Raw genomic sequence first — 26,337 nt, 5'->3', positions numbered from 1 at the left:
GCCCTGTCATTGGGCCCCCTTGCTATAGACTTGATGTGTGCCATGTGACAAATGGTGCTCACATTGAACACTTATAAGGTTCTTGGTAAAACTGTTGGAGTTGCTCTTTCATTTGACATATCATTTATAACTGTAAGTTTAATATGATAAATGTTATAAAGCATTAAAACCCCGATATTCATTTATAAACACCCTGTTGTTTATATTAAGTTAGAGATTTTATATGTGGCACAACTGCAAATTATGTAGACAGAGTTTGTGAGAGTTAAAGGAGAAAATAAACAACTGGCTTGTTATAGAGAGGTTCTGTGATGTCGGAAGCCCAAATTGGTAATAGAAAAACTTCTGGTTCTCCAGTTAGAGTGACTATAACTTAAGGAAATAACCAGTTACTGGAGCTTGAGTATATTCACAGCAAAAAGAAGAATTTCAACAAAACTCAAAATGCGTGTTTTCATAAATCCAATTTTGAAATGTTTGCATCAACTTTGTTAAATGGCTAGTTTGTCTTTGTGAACTGTCTAGTTCTCAGTTGCCAGAGGTTTTAAAATTCTAACGGAGTGCTGTATCTGCATAAGCAGTTATCAGTGTTTGACGGACAATATTTTAGCTCATTAACAACAACTCTGTCATTCTAGAATGTCTATTCAAATTCAAACAATGCTCAGAGTCTCCTTCCCATTGGTATCACTGCAGAAACCAAACAGAGCTTAACCCCTTTGTATTACATCACTCTGGGAAATTCTAGTACTTTCTAGAGATTTTTTCTCACACTCTGCAACAATTCTGATCCCCCTTCCACTGAAAGTAGCAAAGAAAGCAGTGCGAATCGTGTGTTTGTAAATTTTGGTGGCTAATAGTTGGATGGGGCTATGGACTGAGGCAAAGGAAAGGGATCAAATTCCAAATGTAGAAGAAAGGTTTCAAGCTATGCTTGAATAACCACAGAATACTATTTTCTTTGCATTACAAAGCCTTTTTTTTTCCCGCCAATGTCATATTGGAATATAAAGGACTAGCAGGACTAAAGCAGGAGCAGCAAAGTGCAGCACAAGTTACAGCATTGTACGTGTTTGTTCTCACATTGTCACATTTAGTTAACTAGTGTAATATCCCTAGAACTGTCACCTGTAATTGTAATTACTTTTTGTTCATTCTTTCATTTAATGTGTCAACATGAATGATATATTGAAGCTTGAGGTGATTTACTTAAAATTGTATTTATTATTTGTTGCTGCTTTGTGATTTGCATTGTGCAGTACACTTAACTAGCTCTTGTTAATTCTTGTAAATATAATTCAGACTTCTTTTATCTTTCAAAGCTTCCTCATGTCATAAAAAAGGTGTGATGGTTTTCGTTATCCCTTTATTTCATAGGTGGGTGGTGCTTAGTGTCTTCCACAATTTGATTTTGCCAGCCCATTTATGATTTCAGTTTTTCAAACCATTAATTGGTCACAGAATCATTATTATTTCTCTCTTAATGAAAAATCTGGAAGATGAAATCCTTTGGGTTCAGTTGAAGGCTTTGCCTCATGACTGGCTCGTATTGACTGAAAGTTGAAAAATGTTAATATTATGGCCAAGAGATTAAGTTTTTGATATTAAACGACCTTGATCATTTGTTGAGAAATCATATATGTATTTTCAGTTGAATTTGTGCAGGTGTATTTGCACCTAGTTTTTAAATTTATTTGTAGGAGATACTGCCTCATGTGCTCCATTCAGATGAATTATGGGTAAAAATATATGATGTATTTTAGAACAGTTTCTTTGGATTTGTTATATCAATATCCTTTTCTAGTGCTTACCTAAATGGGAGTATGTATACCCTCCAAGATGGATGTGGGGCCCAATTGCTATTTGAACTGTTAGATCTAAAGACCATTGCCCTAAATTATTTGTATTGTAGGATGTTTTCTTAACTATTGCAGCCATGAGGGATAGTTCAGCAAACTGGATTTAAAATAATTCATAATATTTTCAATTATTAATACTATCACAATGTTATAGTATCTTTGTGCACATTGTGTTAAGTATTTGTGCTAGTGTTGGTTGAATTTTTAATTTTGGACATTACAGTCACTCAGCATGCTTTTTGTAATGCTGTCACAATTGTGATAAACTGAAACTTTTAAATGTTTAGTGTACCTTCGTGGCAAATATAAAACAGTTTAATATTGCGTAAATGTCCTATGCTCTACTGTCTACACTATGCTGTTTGTTTGCAATTTTAGGTCATAATTATTTCATTGCAGCTCTACTTACCAAGTTCAGTTAAGTGCCTCATATATATTATAGTCATAGTGGATACTGTAAGATAATGTGCAACTGCTGTCATAAGTACTGCAAGCATAGTGTATGTGTACCATTCAGCTCAGGTCTTTGTAATATGCTTAATTAATAAAAAGAATTAAATAAATTTGGTCCTGTAATGGAGATCTGTAAAAATTCACAATTTGCTTAAAGTTTGAGTGTGTCAGACGAGAATCAACATTGAATTTTCAAGTATAATTTCCAGCAATCTGGAAATTTAGATACTGAATTGCATCTCCTAAGGTTGTGTAGATCTGTTTGATTAATGTCTTCACAATTATTTGTCGTCATGTCATCTATTCATAGAAGAGTTTTTACTCGCCATTTCATAATGGTTAAACTAGTCTGTTAATAGTCGATAGAGCTTTCTCACACATAAACTTCTTTAACATTCTTTAAATAGGACATATGAATCAGTTTCACCAGCACTTACAATGAGCAAAATATAGAAGCCTAATTTCATGAGTTAAAATATTTAGTATTGCTGATAATACATATAAAAGCACTTTTATATCAGCAGTGCAAACTATTTCACCTCTTGAGTGTAAGTAATGGCCAGCAATTCTTTCTAACAGTTGTATAGTTTTCTCAAGCGAAATCCTTTTTGATACAGTATTGAAACTGTCATTCAACAGTGCGATCTATTTAATGTATTTAGTCTTCAGTGGCAGGCAAAGTGGCATGTTTTTCATTGAGGTATGGTTATTAGTAGGCCCAGTGGTGACCAGATCTACAGTTAACACCTAATTATTTGTGTAATTTGGACTTAAATAAGACGATTTTGTGAATATTTAGTGCAGCTCAATGGCAATACTTTTCGACTTAGAACATTACAGTAATGGAAATTCCAAGATGTAAACAACAAACAGAAATAAGAATCTTATTTATGGGCAGGGTATCGACACATTTAACACACGAGAAATTTTCTTGATCTCATATATGGATCTGCGCATCAACCATCAATCATCTATAGGTGAAAGATATCTTTCTCTTATTTTCATTAAAGAAAACAATGTTGACTATTCAGTAGTTGCAGTGTGATCTACATGGAGGACAGTTTGTTATTGATACTCTTTTTTATGTTACTGGGAAAGAGAATACATCGAGTATTCATCTTGGTATACAAATGTATTCTTAAGATGAAATCAGCAGCTTCTGTACACTTAAAACTTATGAGTGAAGTACTTTTAATCGTATGTATTGGTGTATTGTTTTGTCTATAGAAAGACAACTGAAATCTTAATTTTTCTGTAGTGTCTGCAGTTTTTCAAATACGTTCTTTACATTATGGAGACTGAAACAGAATATAACTTAAAACATTACTTCCTGTTAAACATTGACAAATAGCTTCTTCTTCTTCTTCTTCTTCAAGATTACGGATCAAACCATTCATTGCATCATTCATAAGAAACCAAGCTTGCACTGCGTTGTATTTTTGGTGGACCCATGTAGTCGTGATATTTACTTTGTTTGTAATTTGTGTGTTGAATAGATCAGAATCACCGAAGCATTCAAAGAAGAAGCAAACTGGGAAGGACAAAAAGAAGGAGAAAAATCGCCACAAGAAACGAAGATCATCGTCATCCTCATCAGATTCATCGTCATCAAGTGATGAAGACTCCAGCAGGTAAGAAGGTGATTTTTATAATCAGCCATGCCATCTGAAGATCAGTGTCATCATAAAATCTCTTGTCTTACTGACATTTTGTATCTTAAGCTGGTTGTGTGTCAACATTGCAGCACTTCAGGAGCAGCAACGGCAGGTTGACATTTGCCTTCAGTTTAAAAAACAGATCTGACGAGGTGCATACTAAAATTGTATAGTTAATTGTTTGCCTATCTGCTATATGCCTAGATTAGATTTTATAAGGCATGTGCAAGAGAGCCCATGCATACAGGCGCGCGCGCGCGCGCACACACACACACACACACACACACACACACACACAAAATCAAGTATTAAGGTTTATGAACAGTTTAATCAGCCTTCTGTTATAAATTGGTGTGTGCATATAATTTAAAATATTGTAGATGGTCTTCAGGACTTCTTCAGAGTTGCAGTTACAGTGGAAATTCTGTGTATTACTGCCACTGAAAAGACTACTAACATGCTATCATAGTACGTGTTTCCTCATTGCACCTGAGGGTCTGAGACATAATATGCTAGTTTTTGCTGTTGGTTGTTCACTTTTATCAGTATGCTTGTTTTTGCTGTTGTTCACTTTTATTGTAACCCAAAATCCTTTTTGGTAATATGCTTAGAATTTATCACTTTTTTTTTTCAGTGGTTCAGCTTTGAGCGATAAAAAGCAGCAGCAGCAACAACAGAAGAAGAAAGATAAGGCACGTGAACAGCAATCTAAACCCACTGATAAATCTGAAATTCAAGTCAAAGAGAAACATCTTGCATTAGAGGTAATAAAACTTTTGTTTGTATGATTGAATGTACGTTTTATATATAAATATATATGTATGTATGTGATGTGGTTGCACCTCACAGGCACACAATTTGGAGACCACGTGTAAAACTTACCCAGTTCAGAAAATGGTCTACCATATTTGAGGTTACTAACTTTTGGTAGTATGTTCCCCTCTATTTGACATTTTGATGTTTCATATGTAGTTTTATTCCAGCAGACTTCCTTCCACCTAATTCCAAAGAATTAAGACCTCATTATCTTGTCAGAGATTATTTTGGGGCACAGTGCCAACTCTTGTTTGGGATGTGTTTATCTTTATACATGAACTAATATTATGATAAATCTAATGTCTAACTACTTTTACACTTTCATGTTCAATATCCTTCTTGTTATCTTAATTTAATCACAAAATTTAAACCAAGTTGGAATATTTATTTGCTTAAAAGCGCTTTTTTTTTTAACTGCAGCTCATTTATAGTTTAAAGTGCAAGGCTTTTTATACTGGAGGATGCCTTGCAGGTTCAAGAATTTGAAGGAGAAGTAAGACAGCAGCCTTTTTTGCGTGCGCTAAAATTACAATTCAGGTGATAGAAACATAGAAATTTGGTCCTGAATAAGTTTCTGTAGCTCATGTCATCTTCATTTTAATTGAATGAAAATGAAAAATAACTGAAAGATAATTCATTAAAGCGATCATATAAATATGTAAGTTGGAACTTAAATAGTGGCAACACTGCTGTGGAGACACTATGCAATGGAATCTACTATTGTCGCTAATAGCACATGTTGTTGACATACGTACCTTACCTCCGAACAAATGAACTTGCTCGTCCCACGTCACCGGTGTGCGCACAATCGAGGGAAACGCAGTCACTTGTGAGTGAGTGGTCTAATGTGATAGTGTCACTATGTTGTGTGACTGTAATGGTGTTATCCTAATGCATTAAGTTCTTCCACGGCAGACCATCAGTGCAAGGTATTACTGTTCATTTTTGAAGCGTCACTTGTGACTAGCTTTGCGAAAGAAGCAGCGACACTTTCTGCATAACCCACCCATCATTTTCCATGACCATGCGTGGGCGCATACAGCGCAAGCTGTGGCTACGTTGTTCAATTGATGGGACTGGAAACTACTGTACCGTCCACCATACTCTCTGGACTTAAGACCTTGGGACTTTGATTTGATTCCGACGATGAAGGAACCACTTTGTGGCATTTGCTTCAGAACTGTTCCAGAGATTCGACAGGCAGTAGACCGCTCCATAAGCACCATCAGCAGAACAGGGTCTGCTAACGGTATACTGTGTCTTCCACATCACTGGCAACAGGTTCTACACAATGCTGGTGACTACTTTGAAGGACAGTAACATGCGCAAACATGTAACTCTTTTGTATTGGTCATGAATAAATAGTTGCCACTATTTAAGTTCCAACCCTCATACATGTTGCTTGGGATCAAATCTCATTATTACACAGTATATGTTGGCCAATAAGGAATTGGATACACTAACAGTTGTTCTGATAGCTTAAATTTTGCAACATTACCTTCCTTTTAATGTTGCTATGGATCCATTCGAGCCAAGTTCATAATCCAGTTCGATGGATTGCTGCTAACAGTTGATACAGTATGTGGAAGACACACTCTCAAGTATAATGTCCACTTCTTATCACATGGCACACTCTAATAGGCAATCCACTTCTGCTTAATCCTGACTCAGCATATCAGGAGTGATGGTAAGAATAGCTGCTGTGATATGGGGTTGCAAGTCTTTGAGATTCTGTGGTAGAAGTAGAAGATAAAAGCAATCGTTGATGTAAACTTCCCCATGAAACATGGACTTCGCCGTTGGTGGGGAGGCTTATGTGCCCCAGCGATACAGATGGCCGTACCGTAGGTGCAACCACAATGGAGGGGTATCTGTTGAGAGGCCAGACAAACATGTGGTTCCTGAAGAGGGGCAGCAGCCTTTTCAGTGGTTGCAGGGGCAACAGTCTGGATGATTGACTGATCTGGCCTTGCAACACTAACCAAAACGGCCTTGCTGTGCTGGTACTGCGAACGGCTGAAAGCAATGGGAAACTACAGCCGTAATTTTTCCCGAGGGCATGCAGCTTTACTGTATGGATAAATGATGATGGCGTCCTCTTGGGTAAAATATTCCGGATGTAAAATAGTCCCCCATTCGGATCTCCGGGCGGGGACTACTCAGGAGGACACGTTATCAGGAGAAAGAAAACTGGGGTTCTACGGATCGGAGCGTGGAATGTCAGATCCCTTAATCGGGCAGGTAGGTTAGAAAATTTAAAAAGGGAAATGGATAGGTTGAAGTTGGATATATTAGGAATTAGTGAAGTTCGGTGGCAGGAGGAACAAGACTTCTGGTCAGGTGAATACGGGGTTATAAATACAAAATCAAATAGGGGTAATGCAGGAGTAGGTTTAATAATGAGTAAAAAAATAGGAGTGCCGGTAAGCTACTACAAGCTATTGTGGCCAAGATAGACACGAAGCCCATGCCTACTACAGTAGTACAAGTTTATATGCCAACTAGCTCTGCAGATGATGAAGAAATTGATGAAATGTATGATGAGATAAAAGAAATTATTCAGGTAGTGAAGGGAGGCGAAAATTTAATAGTCATGGGTGACTGGAATTCGAGAGTAGGAAAAGGGAGAGAAGGAAACGTAGTAGGTGACTATGAATTGGGGGAGAGAAATGAAAGAGGAAGCCGTCTGGTAGAATTTTGCACAGAGCATAACTTAATCATAGCTAACACTTAGTTCAAGAATCATGAAAGAAGGTTGTATACATGGAAGAATCCTGGAGATACTAGAAGGTATCAGATAGATTATATAATGGCAAGACAGAGATTTAGGAACCAGGTTTTAAATTGTAAGACCTAGAGGGACTCTACAAGGGCGATGCACTTAAGGACAATATTATGGAAATTGAAGAGGATGTAGATGAAGATGAAATGGGAGACAAGATACTGCGTGAAGAGTTTGACAGAGCACTGAAAGACCTGAGTCGAAACAAGGCCCTGGGAGTAGACAACATTCCATTGGAACTACTGACGGCCTTGGGAGAGCCAGTCCTGACAAAACTCTACCATCTGGTGAGCAAGATGTATGAGACAGGCAAAATACCCTCAGACTTCAAGAAGAATATAATAATTCCAATCCCAAAGAAAGCAGGTGTTGACAGATGTGAAAATTACCGAACTATCAGTTTAATAAGTCACAACTGCAAAATACTAACGCGAATTCCTTTCAGATGAATGGAAAAACTGGTAGAAGCCGACCTCGGCGAAGATAAGTTTGGACTCTACAGAAATGTTGGAACACGTGAGGCAATACTGACCCTATGACTTATCTTAGAAAATAGATTAAGGAAAGGCAAACCTACATTTCTAGCATTTGTAGACTTAGAGAAAGCTTTTGACAATGTTGACTGGAATACTCTCTTTCAAATTCTAAAGGTGGCAGGAGTAAAATACAGGGAGCGAAAGGCTATTTACAATTTGTACAGAAACCAGACAGCAGTTATGAGTCGAGGGGCATGAAAGGGAAGCAGTGGTTGGGAAGGGAGTGAGACAGGGTTGTAGCCTGTCCCCGATGTTATTCAATCTGTATATTGAGCAAGCAGTAAAGGAAACAAAAGAAAAATTCGGAGTGGGTATTAAAATCCATGGAGAAGAAATAAAAACTTTGAGGTTCACCGATGACATTGTAATTCTGTCAGAGACAGCAAAGGACTTGGAAGAGCAGTTGAATGGAATGGACAGTGTCTTGAAAGGAGGATATAAGATGAACATCAACAAAAGCAAAATGAGGATAATAGAATGTAGTCGAATTAAGTCGGGTGAAGCTGAGGGAATTAGATTAGGAAATGAGACATTTAAAGTAGTAAAGTAGTTTTGCTATTTGGGGAGCAAAATAACTGATGATAGTCGAAGTAGAGAGGATATAAAATGTAGACAGGCAATGGCAAGGAAAGCGTTTCAGAATAAGAGAAATTTGTTAACATCGAGTATAGATTTAAGTGTCAGGAAGTCGTTTCTGAAAGTATTTGTATGGAGTGTAGCCATGTATGGAAGTGAAACATGGACAATAAATAGTTTGGACAAGAAGAGAATAGAAGCTTTCGCAATGTGGTGCTACAGAAGAGTGTTGAAGATTAGGTGGGTAGATCATGTAACTAATGAGGAGGTATTGAATAGGATTGGGGAGAAGAGACGTTTGTGGCACAACTTGACAAGAAGAAGGGACCGGTTGGTAGGACATGTTCTGAGGCATCAAGGGATCACAAATTTAGCATTGGATGGCAGCGTGGAGGGTAAAAATCGTAGAGGGAGACCAAGGGATGAATACACTAGGCAGATTCAGAAGGATGTAGGTTGCAGTAAGTACTGGGAGATGAAGAAACTTGCACAGGATAGAGTAGCATGGAGAGCTGCATCAAACCAGTCTCAGGACTGAAGACAACAACAACAACGATGTAAACCCACAAGAAAAAAATCCATAAGGTATCAAATCCGGTGACCATGTCTACTGGTGTAGCAGCAGGTCAGCAGCCACAGGATGGCCTATCCAGCAATGTGGCAATGCATCATTCAGGTAATCTTGTACACAATTGTGGAAATGTGGAGGTGTGCCATGTTGTTGAAAGATGAGGCCTCTGCTGTGAGTTTCACGTTGTGGCTTTAGCCATAACTGCAGCATATCGAGGTAGCTGATACCATTCACAGTTCTCTCAATGAAGAAGCCATAGACTGTGTTGTTGGACATGGTACAGAACACGTTAACTTTTGTGGAATACTAGATGTGAGTGACTGTTGCATGTGGATTATCTGTCCCCCATATGCTTGTGTTGCCTCAGCTCGGTTTGCTGCCATTTTCAACCACTATGGTTGCTGTCACCCGTCTCGGCAGTTTTCCAAGCTAACTTGCCGGCAAAAAGTCCAAAAACCTTTGAGAAATTATCTTTTATGTACTGTATCAATTTTTACGTTGTGTGCAGCCATTTAGCTATACTGATTTTTTAAAAATGTTTCATGGACTTCACAATTATCCTGTAGTTCGACTGAAAAGAAACAGAAATTTGTGATCAAACTTTTAACACTCAATCCTTTTATGGATTTTTCTTTCACGTGAAATTTGAGACATACTCTTCTCAGGGTAAAGTGACAGCAAGAATTATTTTCTGTTTGGCAAAGTCAGAAACAAAATTACACAACTGAAAGTCCTTAAAAGCGTCAGAAGAATCTAGCAAAAATTATTTTTTTTAAATACACACGTTTTTCTGTCAGATATTATCAAAAAAATTCCATGCTTGCTTTTAGAATATAGTCCTCTGTGTCGGTTAGAATAATACCATACTGTGTACAATTATTCATGATTTAATTGGATAGATAAAAAATGTACTCATTAATTGGCTGCAGGAGAAAACACATATAATGGTATTAAAATTTGCAAGATTTTGAAGCAAGTGGCTCCTTCTTCTAGCAGAAGGGTTAAAGGGGAAAGAAGAGGGGTGAAGGAAAAGGGCTAGTGAGGTTTAGGAAATGAAGAAGAGTTGGAACAGTTGCCCAGAACCGTGGATCAGAGGGAAACTTATTGGATGGGATGATTGTTGGGAATTGCACCGGACAAGATTTGAAAACCTGAGACCTTAAAGGTGGTAAGGTAGGGTAATACATTGCTGCCAAATGATCATACAAGGCATAATAAGAGCAAAAAGTTAAGTGAATTGTATATGATAGAGGTGGAGGGGGGTAAATAGACAGATCAGAAAATAAAATGTTTAGAGAACTAATACAGAGTGAAGATAGGAACAGTAACTGTGAATAGATCCTGAGACCAAAGAAATTAATGTAAATTAAACCTTTTGCTGCTGTGAGTAAGTACACAAGTCCTGCTAACTGTTCCCCAGGTATTGTGGACATGTGTGCATGCACAGATGGGTTTTCCTACACTTCTACGGACGTCTGAATGCATACTGAGCTGCTGACCTGTCACTGCTGCAGACTATTTACTACCATTTCTCGGTGAATAAAAAACATTTTAGAGTATTTATCCTATAATGTGTGTCTCATTGTGTGATGTCATTTACAAGAAACCACATTTTGATATCTTGAATCATTTATGTGATGTGACAATTGTTATGTCCACATGATTTTCGATGCACAAGGATACAAGTGGGCATGTCATGCATGACCGTCCTTTGGATAAACTTCTCAAGAACTAAATGAGATACCCTTCTGCTTTCAAATTTAAATAAAATTTCATTATTGTATCTAAATTTCACTCACTGCAATGTATGGGCTAAAATCTACCATACATGGAAGTTTTTGCAGTGTGTTTTTACCTCCGCGAACTGTTTATAATTTTTTACGATGTTTTACTTAAATATGTTGCAACGCAATAAGTATGATGAACAATGAAAAGACATTCAGTTCTTTATTGAGTGAAGATATCAGACTGTAAGATGTGCAAAAATCTAATTCAACTAATAGTTTTGGAAAAAACAGAAGATAAGTATTTCATATCGGTCAGAGCGCCACCTCTCGGCACAGGCACCAGCATTTGGCAGGCAGTACTGTCATAACAGAAGACACCTCGGCACAAAATGCAAAGAGCTTGTCTGTAGCCGTGAAGCGGTTAAGGTCAGCTGAGTGGTGATAACCAAGCACATTTTGTAATGACAGTTCTGAGAAACTGGTGTCTGGGGGAGGAATCAAGATAGCACAGAGGTGAAACAGGCATCGTGGTCATGGCTGTCATGTAGAGCATACTCAGCAACAGGATATTGCATACTGCCAGTATAAAACCTGTTCCTATGCCTGTTCATCCTAATAGATAACTTGGTGTTAATTATGCTGCTGTGAAAGGCCAGACAGCACTTATATACAACATGTGTTGTTTACAGGTGTCTCTTTCTTTGATACTATATGTTTTGCAGTTACAGGGCTGGCGTAGGTGGTGGTAGGAGAGTGCATAGGCCAAGTCTTACACAAGGGTAGGAGCCATAGGGTAAGGAAACGGATGCAGAAGGAGCTTAGGATCTGACAAGGATATTGTGGAGTTTTGGAGGGCAAAGAAAAACTATTCTGGGTGTGGTGGGCAAAATGTCGGACAGAATGGATCTCATTTCAGAACTGATATAAAGGAAGTCATAGCCTTGTCGAAACAGCTGATTAGTATATTCAAGACTAAGATGATACCATGTGATGAGAGATGTACTCCTAAGTTGTTTTTTGAAGGGGTCAGAAGTACCAGGACTGGACGTAATGGCCTGAAAATCTATTTTTGAACTAGAGCTGGTGGGTTAATTACATCCAGTGAAGGCTGAGTCGAGACTGCTGCTATATTGTTGTAAAGAGTCTGCATCTGAACAAATACGTTTGTCTTGGATGCCAAGGCTGTGTGGAATGGAACATTTGACACAGAAAGGATGACAACTGACAAAATGGAAGTACTGATGCTTGTTTATAGGTTTATGAGAACAGAAGTGTGTAGCTGACCTTCTGTGAGGATGAGGTCTACGTCAAGGAAAGTGGCATGAGATTCAGTATAGGACCATGACAAATTCATTTGGGAGAATGTGTTTAGAAAGTCCAAGAATTTTAGCAGGTCAGCCTCACCATGAGTCCATAAGGCAAAGATGTCATCAGTATATCTAAACCAAACTGTGGGCTGAATGCTTATAGACCTGAGGAAGGCCCCTACAAGCGACCCATAAAAAGAATGATATAAGAAGGAGCCATTCTGTTTCCAATAGCCAACCCCCTGATCTGCTTGTATGTCTGTCCGTCAAAGGTAAAATAGTTGTTGGTAAGTATAAAGGTGATTAAGCTGAGCAGGAAGGATGTCATAGGTTTGGAATCACATGGGCACTGACTGAGGAAATTTTCAGCAGCAGACAGCCCATGTACATGGGGGCTGTTGGTATAGAGGGTGGTGGCATCAATGGTGAGAAGCAAGGTGCATGGTGAAAGTGGGATTGGCACATATTTCCGATGATCTAAGAACTGGTTGGTGTGTTTAACATAGGATGGGAAGTCTTTGTACTGTATGTTACAGGTGTTGATCAACTAAGGTAGATATATGTTTGGTGGGTTTTGAGGCCAAAAATTATGGGTTGGCAAGATGATTAGGTGTGCGGATCGTAGAAAGGAGATGAAATGTTGCCGGGAGGGGGCGGGGGGGGGGGGGGGGGGGTAAAGAAGTTCTGTGAATTGAGGTGTTAGCCCTTGTGAGGTGCCTGTGGGTTTAAGGAGGGAGTGCAGATCAGTTTGACTCACAGGGATGGGATCTTGATGGCAGAGTGCTCAGACAGTTGGCATAGTCCTTTGTTTACATACTCCCATCGGTCAAGTATGCCATTGGTAGATCCTTTGCCCTCTGGGAGGTTAATAATGGAGTCATCAGTTTTTAGAGAACGAAGGCCTGGTGTTCTTTTGGGAACAGGTTAGGCTCGTGCAGGGTGCTAAGGAAGGGCTGTGAAGCAATGCTGGATGTGAGGAATTTGTGGAAGCAATATTCTTTCCCACCCTCCACTTATCTTGCTTATAGCAATTCTTGCGTGATTTTGTTTGTTAGTTTCTTTGGCAAACCACTCTGATCGACTTTTACTGCCATGTCCTGCATTACTTTATTTGTCTGACAGAGTAGGTTACATTTCCTTCAATGACTTCCTCTTACTACTGATTGCCCTGTTTTTAAAATTTTATCTGTTTTCACATCTTTTCCATCAAAATTTCTTCTTTTTTTAATCTCCCAATCATAATCTTTTTGTATCACATAAGGCCTCTTTTCTGATGAGAAACTCTCAACCCTCATTCTCTTGTTAATCCTTGTCTGTTCTCATGATTTTCATACAAATTTTTCATATCTTTTCTATCTTTTTTTCTTTTCTTTTTATTTTTTTCCACTTCTTCTTCTTCTCCTCTTTTGTCACTCCCACCACTTCAAACACTCCTAACCCTCCTCTTTCACATCACATACAGTGGAACCTTGCATACTGAGCATTGTTCATTCCAGAATCTTACTTGTAGTGCAAAACACTCGTTAACCAAAACAATTTATCCCATATAAATTAATGTAAAATACGATAATGCATTCCATGCAGAAAAAGTACTGAAGGTTTTATCTTATTCGTGCACTCGATACAAAGAAAATTATACCTATAGTATTATGTAGTTTATTACTCACAATGCATAAGTAATTCTTTTTTGCTGGGAAGCTATCTATAGTCATTTGTTTCTGCTGATGCTTCAGCACTTGACAAAAATGCAACAAACCATTATCATAAAATAAATTTGTAGTGACTGTAGCCACTGCTTTATTGGGGTAATTATTTTCAATATACAAGCAACCAGTTCCCATGCTTTCAGCAGTTCTCTTATTGTGCCAGAAGACTGCTGCTTTGCTGTTACTGTCTCCTCCTCCTCCCCTGGCTCCTCCTCCTCCTCTTCCTCCTCACAATTTCCTTTTGTGAAACACACTGCAGCTCCATAAGCTCTTCGGTGGTCATTCCTTGACTGTGGTTTCCCACAAGTTCATCAATATCATTGTTATCCACTTCGAGTCAAATGCTCTTCGCCAAAGACACAATCTGGCAACAGACTCCACAGGCACTGACTCAGATGCCATAAAGTCACATTCAGCAACGCACTCTGGCCAAAGCTTTTTCCAAGCAGAAGTAAGTGTTTTCTTGGGAACTGCTTCCCATACCGTTTTGAACATCTTGACGCGGGGAGCAATGTTGAAGGGATATTTCCAAAACTTTCTGAAAGTTTATTGGTAGCTTCAATCAACTCGAAAGCAATTCTCAAAGAGTGCTTTAGTGTAGAGCTTCTTACTGTTAGAAATAATTTGCTGTTCTGTAGGCTGGAGTAATGGAGTGGCATTGGGAGACAGAAATTGGATCTTGATGAATTGAAATTCTTCAGGAGATGGTCTTGTAGGCCTGGAGAATGGCCAGGAGCATTGTCCATAACAAGCAAGAAGTGGAGTGACAGATTCATCACAAGCAAATATTTTTTCACCAAAAGACCAAACGCTTCATTGATCCAACGACAAAAAAAGATCAAGTGTCATCCAAGCCACATTGTTGGACCTCCACATCACATTTAACTTGCTCTTCTGGACTTAACACTTCTTGAAGGCTTGTGGAATTTTTGAATGGTAAACAAGCAGCGGTTCAATTTCCTAATTGCCACTTGCATTGACACAGAATGGCAGTCTGAGATGGCTTTCATTGGCTTCTGACATGGCAATACCTTCTCCTCTGCTGTTGTAAAGGTATGCTTCAGCATGTTTTTCCAGAAAAGACCTTTCTCATCACAATTAAAAATCTTTTGTGGCAGATAACCCTGAGAATCTATGAGCTAATGAAGTTGCAAAACAAACTTTAAAAATGATGCCCTTAATGACTGATGTTTCACAAAATGAGTGGTGATGCAGTGTGGCATCACCAGCCGTTCGTGGGTGGCAGGGGAAGCATTACACAGTATGAAGTTGCAGATGAAGTTCTCTGCTGCCTTTGTGTTGGAGCTGGCTGCCTTCACTATGCCTCACAATATTGCGAATGCCAGTTTTTCTCTTAAACTTCTCGAACCACCCACAGCTTCCTTTAAACACTTCTTGGGCTGCTGCTGATCATGGCGTCTTCTTAACGAGGTTGGCAAAAATAATTCTTGCCTTCTCACAAATGATGATCTCATTAATTGTGTCATCTTGGAATTGCTTTTCATTTATCCATATGAGGAGCAACCTTTTGATATTATCCAGAATATGAAACCATTGTTTAGGTATGCTTTTCACTCCCTTTGAAGTGCTATCTCCTTAATCTTGTCCTTGTTCATGAGGATAGTGATGTAGACAGAGTGTATGTGCTTGTTAAATCAGCATGCTCACACCACATTCATGTTTTTCAGTGATTTTACATTTCATTTCTAAGGTCATTTTCTTTCTATTATGGTTGTCTTCTTGTGGCTTTATCGTTGGGGACATTTCTACGAAGGTTATTCATATTTGCACACAAAAAAACACTGTGTGGACACAAGTTTAGAAAAATGTGTGATCAATAGCTGCACTAACATGGTAGCAGAAAGAACGCTGAACCGAGACTGCAGTGCGTACTAAACACATTGCTCATATGGTACTGCCGACAATGAAAGGTGTTCGTATTCCCCTTCTGCACGTGAACGGCTGGCGACGTCACGCTACATCACCACTCATTTTGTGAAACATCGTTGTTAAGCGCATCATTTTTACAGTTTGTTTTACTTGTTATACAAATTGCTTGTTATGGGAGTTGTTCATTAAGTGAGCCTTAATTAACTTTATACTTACCAGCAGTTATTTTACTTTCGAGGGACAGACATACAAACAGATCAGGGACACAGTTATAGTACCTAGAATGGCTCCTTCTTATACCAAACTGAGCGAGGTGGCGCAGTGGTTAGAACACTGGACTTGCATTCAGGAGGACGACAGTTCAATTCCTTGCCTGGCCACCCTGATTCAGGTTTTCCATGATTTCTCTAAATCACTCCAGGCAAATGCTGGGATGGTTCCTTTGAAAGGGCACGGCTGACTTCCTTCCCCATCCTTTCCTAATGCGGTGAGACCGATGACCTCGCTGTTTGGTCTGTTCCTCCAAAACAACCTTTTCATTGGTTGCTTGGAGGGGACTTTCCTGGGATCCATGAGTCTTCAGCCCCTGGTTTGGTTTAGGTATATTAATGACATCTTTGCCTTATGGACTCAGGGTGAGGCTGACCTGTTAAAATTCTTGGAATCTCTAAATACATTCTCCCAATTGAATTTTTCATGGTCCTCTACTGAACCCCTTGCCACTTTGTTATATTCTTCATCCTCACAGAAGGTCAGCAACACACTTCTGAACAAATTAAACCTACTAACAAACAACACTACTTTTATTTTGACAGTTGCCATCCTTTCCATATCAAACATTCCCTCCAATACAGCCTTGGCATCGGAGGCAAACGTATTTGTTCGGATGCATACTCTATATGGCAATACACCTGCATTCTCACCTCAGCCTTCACTGGATATAATTACCCTACTAGCTTAGTTCAAAAGCTAATTTCCCAGGCCATTACATCCAATCCTGGTACTGCAGATCCCTCCAAAAAACAACTTTGGCGCATGCCACTGGTCACTCAGTATATTATCCTGGTCTGGAATGCATTAATAAGCTACTTTGACAAGGCCATGACTTCCCAAAATCATGCCCTGAAAAGAGATCCATTCTGTCTTGACATTTTGCCCATCACACCCAGAATAGTTTTTCATTGCCCTCCCAATCTCTGCAATATCCTTGTCAGACTATATGCTGCTTCTGAATCCATCTCCCTACCCTAAGGCTCCTATCTTGCCTGTGGTAATACTTGCCCTGTGCTCCCTCTTACCATCATCTGTACCAACCCTGTATCTGGCAAAACATACACTTATCAAAGGGAGAGCCACCTGTAAAATGACATGTCATATACCCAATGGTATGTAAACACTGTTCAGTCTTTTACATCAGCATGACTACCATCCACTTAGGATGAATGGGCTTAGGCGGAGGATGTATAATGGCAACAGACAATATCCTGTTGTAGAGCATGCTCTGTGATGTGACAATCATGACCTCAGTGCCTGCTTCACCACATGTGTCATCTGAATTCTTTCTGCAGGTACCAGTTTTCTCACAATTCCACAGATGGAAACTGGCTTTACAGCATGCCCTTGGTTCTCACCATCCACCTGCCCTTAATTTACATTAATTTCTCTGATCTCAGCACTTCTTATCAGTAACTATTCCTTTTTTCATTCCTTCTTAAATTCCTACATCTTTCATTTTCTGACCTATCCTCATTTTTTGCTATGCCCCCTCTCACCTCTGTCACATGCAGTGCATTTAGCTTATCACTTTTATTAACTGGCGCACAATGTTTTGGCAATAATCTCTGTCTTGCGTATTACTCTACTTTCCACTTTTAAGCTCTCAGGTTTTCAAATGTCATCCAGTACAGTCCCCAACAATGTCTTGCCTTCTTACCCCATCTGGTAAGTCACCCCTGACCAACGTCCTTGGTGACTTTTACAAGCTCCTTCCATTTCCTAAAACTTGTTTCCTTCAACCTTTCTTCCAGAAGAATTAGCCACTGCCTCTGAAAGCTTACAAATTTTAATACCTGTATGTGTTTGTTCTCCTGCCTCTGCTTGGCTGACTAGATTTTTTAATCAATCAACTTACATTGTGTTTTCAAAAATTGATAATTTTTGTTGATAAATTATTCATGACTGTATTATTTAGTGTGCATTTTGAGACATGTAGAAATTGTTAAATTTATGTGTGTGGATTCCAAGAAATCTGCGTGTTTAACTTGTTACAGTTACTCAGTACTTCCATCCTTTCTCCACATGCTCTCTGTAATTGCCTCTTGTATTGCTTTGTTTCTAATTTTGTTATCCTATTTATTGTTTATCATTAACATGCAGCTTAATTTGTGATTTTTCACTCACCCAACAAATTCATTCAGGCCAGGAACGGGTTATTTCCAATCAAGTTTTGTTACTCACAAAAAACTTATTGCAGCTTCAGCTGCTTCCTAATAATATGCTGAAAATGTCTGATACGGGAGTTGAATGCATAATTTAAGATCTTAATTAAACGTGAGGGTTATTTCATATTGATGATTGAGGCTTTGTTGTTTCCAGTGTTAATGTTGAGAGCAAATCCATGCACATGCACAACATGCACACGCGCGCGCGCACGCGCGCGCACACACACACACACACACACACACACACACACACACACACACACACAATTGAAGTTGGCTGTAGTTTCATTACATGCTGTTTCATCGTGGCTCAGTTCCCCAGATTTCCTTACAAACAGTAAAAACTATTGTGAGACCTTAACTTTTCCCTGCGAATTGAATGTTCAAATAACTTAAGGGTTTGCTGCCAGGTGACATCGTCGACCACTGCCGACATTTTGACAGGAGCACACCCTGTCATTCTCAATGGACAACGGCGAGAAGGAAGCAGTGTGCAAGGGAATTTAATACCTTGGTTCACAGAGGAGAAACGAGGAAGATACCACACACAGAACAAGTAACTGCAGAGTCAACACACAACCAAAGATAACCAACATCAGAAATATCGATAGAGACTATTAATCAACAGGTGAGGTAGCACTAATTGTGTCCCTCTGTTTTTTGATGAGAGACAGAGCCAGATTCCAAGCAGCATTTAAACAAAATCCACCATCTCTGTTTATAAGAATGCTTAATAGTTTGATTTCAACCGCCTCAATAACAGTATCCCAATAGCTGGACGTGCAAGCCAGAATCTCCGTGTTGTTGTATTCCATAGGATGACCGGTGTCAATGCAATGCTCCGCAATAGTGGACTTACTCGGCCGTTGTAAGCTTGTGTGTCGCTTATTTACTATACACCGGTCTTCCACAGTCCTGATTGTCTGACCAATATATGATATGCCACAACTGCAAGGAATACGATAGACACCAGCCTTACGCAAACCAAGATCATCTTTTACGGACACCAACAGAACCTTAATCTTAGAAGGTGGTTGAAAAACACATTTCACGTCATATTTCCGCAAAATTTGGCCAATCCTGTTGTAAATGTTTCCTGCGTAAGGCAAAAAGGCCATAGACTTAGGTGCCACTTCATTGCTATCGCCACTCACCTGTTGCACAGAAGACTGATAGCGCAACACACATTTGATCTGCCTCTCACTATGACCATTCTGACGAAAGGTGTCTTCAAGATGTGATAGCTCAGCTGCCAAACTTTCAGTGTCTGAGATAACGTGGGCCCTGTGAACCAAGGTACGAAGTACTCCTTCATGCTCAGCTGGATGGTGACAACTATCAGCTCACAGATACAAGTCAGTGTGAGTAGGCTTCCTATAAACAGAATGTCCCAACAAACCATCAGTCTTCCTTCTGACCAACACATCAAGGAACGGAAGGCATCCATTCTTTTCCACCTCCATAGTGAACTGAATATTTGGGTGGATTGAATTCAGGTGTTCCAAAAACTGGCTTAAATTCTCACTGCCATTAGGCCAAACAACGAAAGTATCATCTACATATCTGAAAAAACACGCAGGTTTCAAGGTCGCTGACTCCAATGCACGTTCCTCAAAATCCTCCATAAACAAATTGGCCACAATAGGAGACAACGGGCTTCCCATTGCAAATCCATCAGTCTGTTCGTGGTACTGACCATTGAATAAAAAGTAAGTGGAAGTCGGCACATGTCAAAACAAATTTGTTAACTCAACACCAAACTTAAACCTCAATTAGCTGCAACGAATCAGAGAGAGGAACACAGGTAAAAAGAGAAACCACATGAAGACTGAATAAAATATCAGAGTCATTCAAACGCAATCCCTGCAGTCAGTGTAAGAAATCTGCAGACTTCTTAATGTGGTGTTCACACCTACCTACTAGTGGGTTCAACAAACTAGCAAGATGTTTAGCTACACGATATGTCGGAGCACGAATATTAGAAACAATAGGCCTCAACGGGACAGCCTCTTTATGGACCGTAGGAGGCCATATAATCTAGGTGGTACAGCTCAGTAAGAATTAAGACTCTTGATAATCTCCTGTGACAAAGAACTTTTCTTCAGGAGGGTATTAGTCTTTCTCTCAGCAGTCTTAGTAGGGTCAGCACCGATTTGATTGCAGTCTGACTGGGAATTTCAGTCTGTAACTGCTTGTCATTTGGCGAAGTTTGAACATTTCCTTCACACAGTGCCTAATTCTAATTTTAATTCTCAACGTTCTGTGATCAATCTCACGTAGAAAATGTTTGACGACGCATCTTTGTCTGTGCTGGGGAAAGGTTGGAATTTCACACTGACGCCTAAGATTTTGCCATTCATTGATTTTATTAGTTCTATTGACCAGGCTGTTTATAAATTACCTTCCGAGGCTGCGGAAGAGGTTAGGAGGGAAGCTTGTCATGTGTTGACCGGGGTCCGTCCACGCAAGTGCAACATTACAGCAGCTGAGGCAGCTGCTTTACATTCACTCAGAATGGATCCTGATATTGTTATTTTACCTACGAACAAGGGAAATGCCACAGTTTTGTTGACAAGCACGATTACATTCAAAAGACCCAGTGTCTACTTTCTGATTCGGCGAATCGCAAAATCAGTGCTGACCCCGTTAAGAGTGTTGAGAGAAAGACTAATACCTTCCTGAAGAAAAGTTCTTTGTCACAGGAGACTATCAAGAGTTTTAATTTTTACTGAGCTCTACCACCTAGATTATATGGCCTCCCTAAGGTCCATAAAGAGGCTGTCCCATTGAGGCCTATCGTATCTAATATTGGTTCTTTGACATATCATTTAACTAAACATCTTGCAACAGGTGAGTGATGATAGCAACGAAGTGGCACCTAAGTCTATGGCCTTTTTGCCTTACGCAGGAAGTATTCCCAACAGGATTGGCCGTATTTTGCAGAAATATGATGTGAAATGTGTTTTTCGACCACCTTCTAAGATTAAGGCTCTGTTGGCATCCATAAAAGATGATCTTGGTTTGCATAAGGCTGGTGTCTATCGTATTCCTTGCAGTTGTGGCATGTCATATATTGGTCAGACAATCAGGACTGTGAAAGACCAGTGTATTGAACATAAGCGTCACACACGCTTACAACAACTGAGCAAGTCCTCTATTGCGGAGCACTGCAGTGACACCGGTCATCCTATAATACAACAACACGGAGTTCTGGCTTGCACGTCCAGCTATTGGGATACTGTTATTGAGGCGGTTGAAATCAAACTATTAAGCATCCTTATAAACAGAGATGGTGGATTTTGTTTAAATGCTGCTTGGAATCTGGCTCTGTCTCTCATAAAAAAAACAGAGGGACACAATTAGTGCTACCTCACCTGTTGATTAATAGTCTCTATCGATATTTCTGATGTTGGTTATCTTTGGTTGTGTATTGACTCTGCGGTTACTTCTTCTGTGTGTGGTATCTTCCTTGTTTCTCCTCTGTGAACCGAGGTATTAAATTCCCTCTGCACATTGCTTCCTCCTTGCAGTTGTGCCTTGAGAATGGCATTGTGTCCTCCTGTCGTAATATCGGTGGTGGTCGACTATGTCACCCGGCAGCAAACTTGTAAGTTATTTGAACAGTAAAAACTATTACTTATAACATTATTAAGTGCCAAAATATCTCATTTTCTTTAGTTAATTGAACTAATTACTTTTATAAAACATTAATGCCTTTGGTGATTAACTTCAGTGTTCTTAACTGTGCAGCCATTGTCAGAATGGTTATGGAATTGTACAGAAAATAGGGTTAAAAGAACAGAATAAAATTGTGATTGAGAATGTACAAGGGTAAGTCAACTATTATCTGCAGAGTAGTAATAAAATTTTGTTGTAATCAAATAAGAAACTTACAAGAACATCATTTTGTGACATAGTCTCCTTGCATTTCAACACACTTGGTCCATCATTGTACAAGCTTCCTGATGTCCTCATAAAAGAAGGTTCTCAGTTGAGCTGCAAGCCAGGAATACAGTGCTTCTTTCACTGCTTCGTCCGAGGCAAATCGATGGCCCCTTAATGCCTGTTTGAGTGGGCCAAACAAGTGATAGTCAGAAGGGGCAATATCAAGACTATATATTGGATGACCTAGTACTTCAAATTTGAGTTTCTGGAGCGTTCTAGCAGTGTGGGGACCAGTATGCAGACAGGCATTGTCATTCAACAACACAACACCTTTTTACAGCAATCCTTGGCGTTTGCTTCAAATTGCAGGCTTTAGCCTGGCAGTAAGAATCTCACTTTATCATACATTGTTTATTATTGTGCCCCTTTCCCCATAATGTTCCAGTACTGGATGTAGTGAATCCCAAAAAACCGTAAGCATCAGTTTTCCTGCAGACTGTTGGGTCTTGAACTTTTTCTTGCACGGCGAATTTGGATGTTTCCATTCCATACTCTGCCATTTACTCTCCAGTTCATAATGATGGATCCATGTTTCGTCACCAGTAATGATCTTGTCTACGAAGTTGTCCCCTTCGTTACCATAGCGATCCAAATGTTTTTTGCATATGTCCAAGCATGTTTGTGAGTTGTTTTGGGACACATCTTGCACAAACTTTATGAAAGCCAAGTCTGTGTTGTGGATGATCTTGTAGGGAGAACCGTGACTAATTTGCAGATGACGTGCAACTTTGTCAATAGTTAATCATCTGTCCAAGAGAATCATTTCACGTGATTGCTCAATGGTTTCTTCATTTGTGGTGGTAAACAGTTGTCCGGCTCCTTCATCGTGCGTAACATTTGTGTGATCATTTAGAATTTTTCAATCCATTCGTAGACACTCGTGGAAAAACACTGTTCCCGTACTGTACCGAAAGTCTTTGATGAATTTCGGCCCCTGATGGCGCCTTCTGACCACAAAAAACGGATCACTGAATGTTGCTCTTCTTTGGTACAATTAGACAGCGGAGCAGCCATGATTAACAGCACGGCAGCGATAAGGAAACTAACCTAGCAACTTGAAAATTGCAAAGATATAACAACAAATAACAAAACATGTGTCATCAACATAAAACGACAGTACTACCAAAATAAACAAAAATATAACTAAATCACAGATAATAATTGACTTACCCTCGTATATTAGTAGGACATGGAATGGGATTGTGTAATTTAGAATACACATCAATATGTTCTTCATTTCATAAGCTATTAATACACTCCTGGAAATGGAAAAAAGAACACATTGACACCGGTGTGTCAGACCCACCATACTTGCTCCGGACACTGCGAGAGGGCTGTACAAGCAATGATCACACGCACGGCACAGCGGACACATCAGGAACCGCGGTGTTGGCCGTCGAATGGCGCTAGCTGCGCAGCATTTGTGCACCGCCGCCGTCAGTGTCAGCCAGTTTGCCGTGGCATACGGAGCTCTATCGCAGTCTTTAACACTGGTAGCAAGCCGCGATAGCGTGGACGTGAACCGTATGTGCAGTTGACGGACTTTGGGCGAGGGCGTATAGTGGGCATGCGGGAGGCCGGGTGGACGTACCGCCGAATTGCTCAACACGTGGGGCGTGAGGTCTCCACAGTACATCGATGTTGTTGCCAGTGGTCGGCGGAAGGTGCACGTGCCCGTCGCCCTGGGACCGGACCGCAGCGACGCACGGATGCACGCCAAGACCGTAGGATCCTACGCAGTGCCGTAGGGGACCGCACCGCCACTTCCCAGCAAATTAGGGACACTGTTGCTCCTGGGGTATCGGCGAGGACCATTCGCAACCGTCTCCATGAAGCTGGGCTACGGTCCCGCACACCGTTAGGCCGTCTTCCGCTCACGCCCCAACATCGTGCAGCCCGCCTCCAGTGGTGTCGCGACAGGCGTGAATGGAGGGACGAATGGAGACGTGTCGTCTTCAGCGATGAGAGTCGCTTCTGCCTTGGTGCCAATGATGGTCGTATGCGTGTTTGGCGCCGTGCAGGTGAGCACCACAATCAGGACTGCATACGACCGAGGCACACAGGGCCAACACCCGGCATCATGGTGTGGGGAGCGATCTCCTACACTGGCCGTACACCACTGGTGATCGTCGAGGGGACACTGAATAGTGCACGGTACATCCAAACCGTCATCGAACCCATCGTTCTACCATTCCTAGACCGGCAAGGGAACTTGCTGTTCCAACAGGACAATGCACGTCCACATGTATCCCGTGCCACCCAACGTGCTCTAGAAGGTGTAAGTCAACTACCCTGGCCAGCAAGATCTCCGGATCTGTCCCCCATTGAGCATGTTTGGGACTGGATGAAGCGTCGTCTCACGCAGTCTGCACGTCCAGCACGAACGCTGGTCCAACTGAGGCGCCAGGTGGAAATGGCATGGCAAGCCGTTCCACAGGACTACATCCAGCATCTCTACGATCGTCTCCATGGGAGAATAGCAGCCTGCATTGCTGCGAAAGGTAGATATACACTGTACTAGTGCCGACATTGTGCATGCTCTGTTGCCTGTGTCTATGTGCCTGTGGTTCTGTCAGTGTGATCATGTGATGTATCTGACCCCAGGAATGTGTCAATAAAGTTTCCCCTTCCTGGGACAATGAATTCATGGTGTTCTTATTTCAATTTCCAGGAGTGTATAATATTTCTTCCCCATAGTTTCTTGTTTCCTCTGGCTGTTTTGCTTTTCAGTCATAGAAGTAATAACAGAAGTCTAAAAATTACTCATGTTTGAATGGAAACACAAGAGTTACAAGCCACTTTATAATCATACATTATACATATTTAAAACATACATGCAACTTGGGAGAACAAAAATCAAAGATAAGTACCATTTAGGAGGACATGAATGAACACTTACTTAAAAGCTCAGAAACATTAGGAATTTTTTTTCTTGAATTACAAATCACATTATATATTATGTAGAGTCATAATTACATTAACAGAGTGTATACGACCCGGGACAACCGGGAGATCTGGGAAAAACCTGAGAATTTTTTCAACCAGGAGAAAACCAGAAAAAACCTGGGAGTATTTTAGAATTCCAGGAATTTTTCATTGTTTTAGTTTTCAGTTAAATTTTTGTAACTTTTATTGGTAAGAACACCAGTACTCTTAACAGGGGATATTACTGTATCTCACTTCTGCAGAATAATACTGCAGCAATAAAACATGAACAAGAGAAAGAAAACGAAAATGAGACTTACGTTGCAAAGGAAATGCGCCATGTACATCATCAAAACACAGCGCTCGTACAAGCGTCTGCCATCAGCAAATTGTGTCAAAGGTTTTAGCAAGACTGTGCAGTGCCTCATGACAGCAAATTGCCTCCAATGAGCATGACATCACAACTGTTTACATTAGATTTATTGGAGCAGTTGCGAGAGAGCTCATGCGCATGCGCAGTTGAGTCGTGTACCAGTAGTACCTTTTCCCGCTTCTGGCTACAGAAGTGTGGCAGTTGGCTGTATTCTATCCAGAAAAATTTTCCTGACACGCCTAAGCTGGCAGATTCACGCATGTGTAACAGGCCTAGATGTAGGGGGCGGGTAGCAAACTGGAGTATTTATCGCAAGCGGCAATTGGGGGGAGGAGGGGGGGGGGGGGGGGAATTCTTAAGGTAAAAGACCTTGTTTCAAAAGCGCATAGTATCCAGCGCACGTAGGTCTATCGATTGTTCATATGATTTTGAAACGCATCCCTGTAGGATTTTTAACATTTTTGAACAAATTCTAAGTTGATTTCTGAATGAATCACAAGTTGATTTTTGAATGCGTGCATGGTGTACATGATGTCTCTGCCAGGGGAATCCCTGTTGCATTTAGAAATAAACTTTCCTGCAGACAGAAGGAGACAGGGCTATACGAGCTGAGCAGAATAAAGCTGAACGAGTGAATGCCAGTCGCTGTTTATGTGGTTGACTGGGTTTGTGAATGATCAACGTTGTTATAATTACTAGCGAAATCCATAGATTGAGACTACCAGAGTCGAAATAAACAAGTAACGAGAATAAGAGGTAAGAGAGATTACGTATT

At 40.3% G+C, this 26,337-nt stretch overlaps 1 protein-coding gene across 1 annotated transcript in view; it reads left to right on the top strand.

Annotated features, from left to right (window-relative positions):
* Positions 1-26,337, top strand: part of LOC124796279 (serine/arginine repetitive matrix protein 2) — a 287,456-nt gene that overhangs the window by 208,158 nt on the left and 52,961 nt on the right. Inside the window, exons 6-7 of the mRNA XM_047260400.1 lie at positions 3,809-3,943; positions 4,602-4,731. Of these exons, the coding sequence (XP_047116356.1) occupies positions 3,809-3,943; positions 4,602-4,731 (265 nt within the window). The remainder of the gene's footprint in view (positions 1-3,808; positions 3,944-4,601; positions 4,732-26,337) is intronic.

Source organism: Schistocerca piceifrons, chromosome 1, assembly GCF_021461385.2.
Source record: "Schistocerca piceifrons isolate TAMUIC-IGC-003096 chromosome 1, iqSchPice1.1, whole genome shotgun sequence".
NCBI lineage: Eukaryota > Metazoa > Arthropoda > Insecta > Orthoptera > Acrididae > Schistocerca > Schistocerca piceifrons.
The sequence above is the reverse complement of the archived record's forward strand: the minus strand, read 5'-3'. Positions and strand labels throughout refer to the sequence as shown.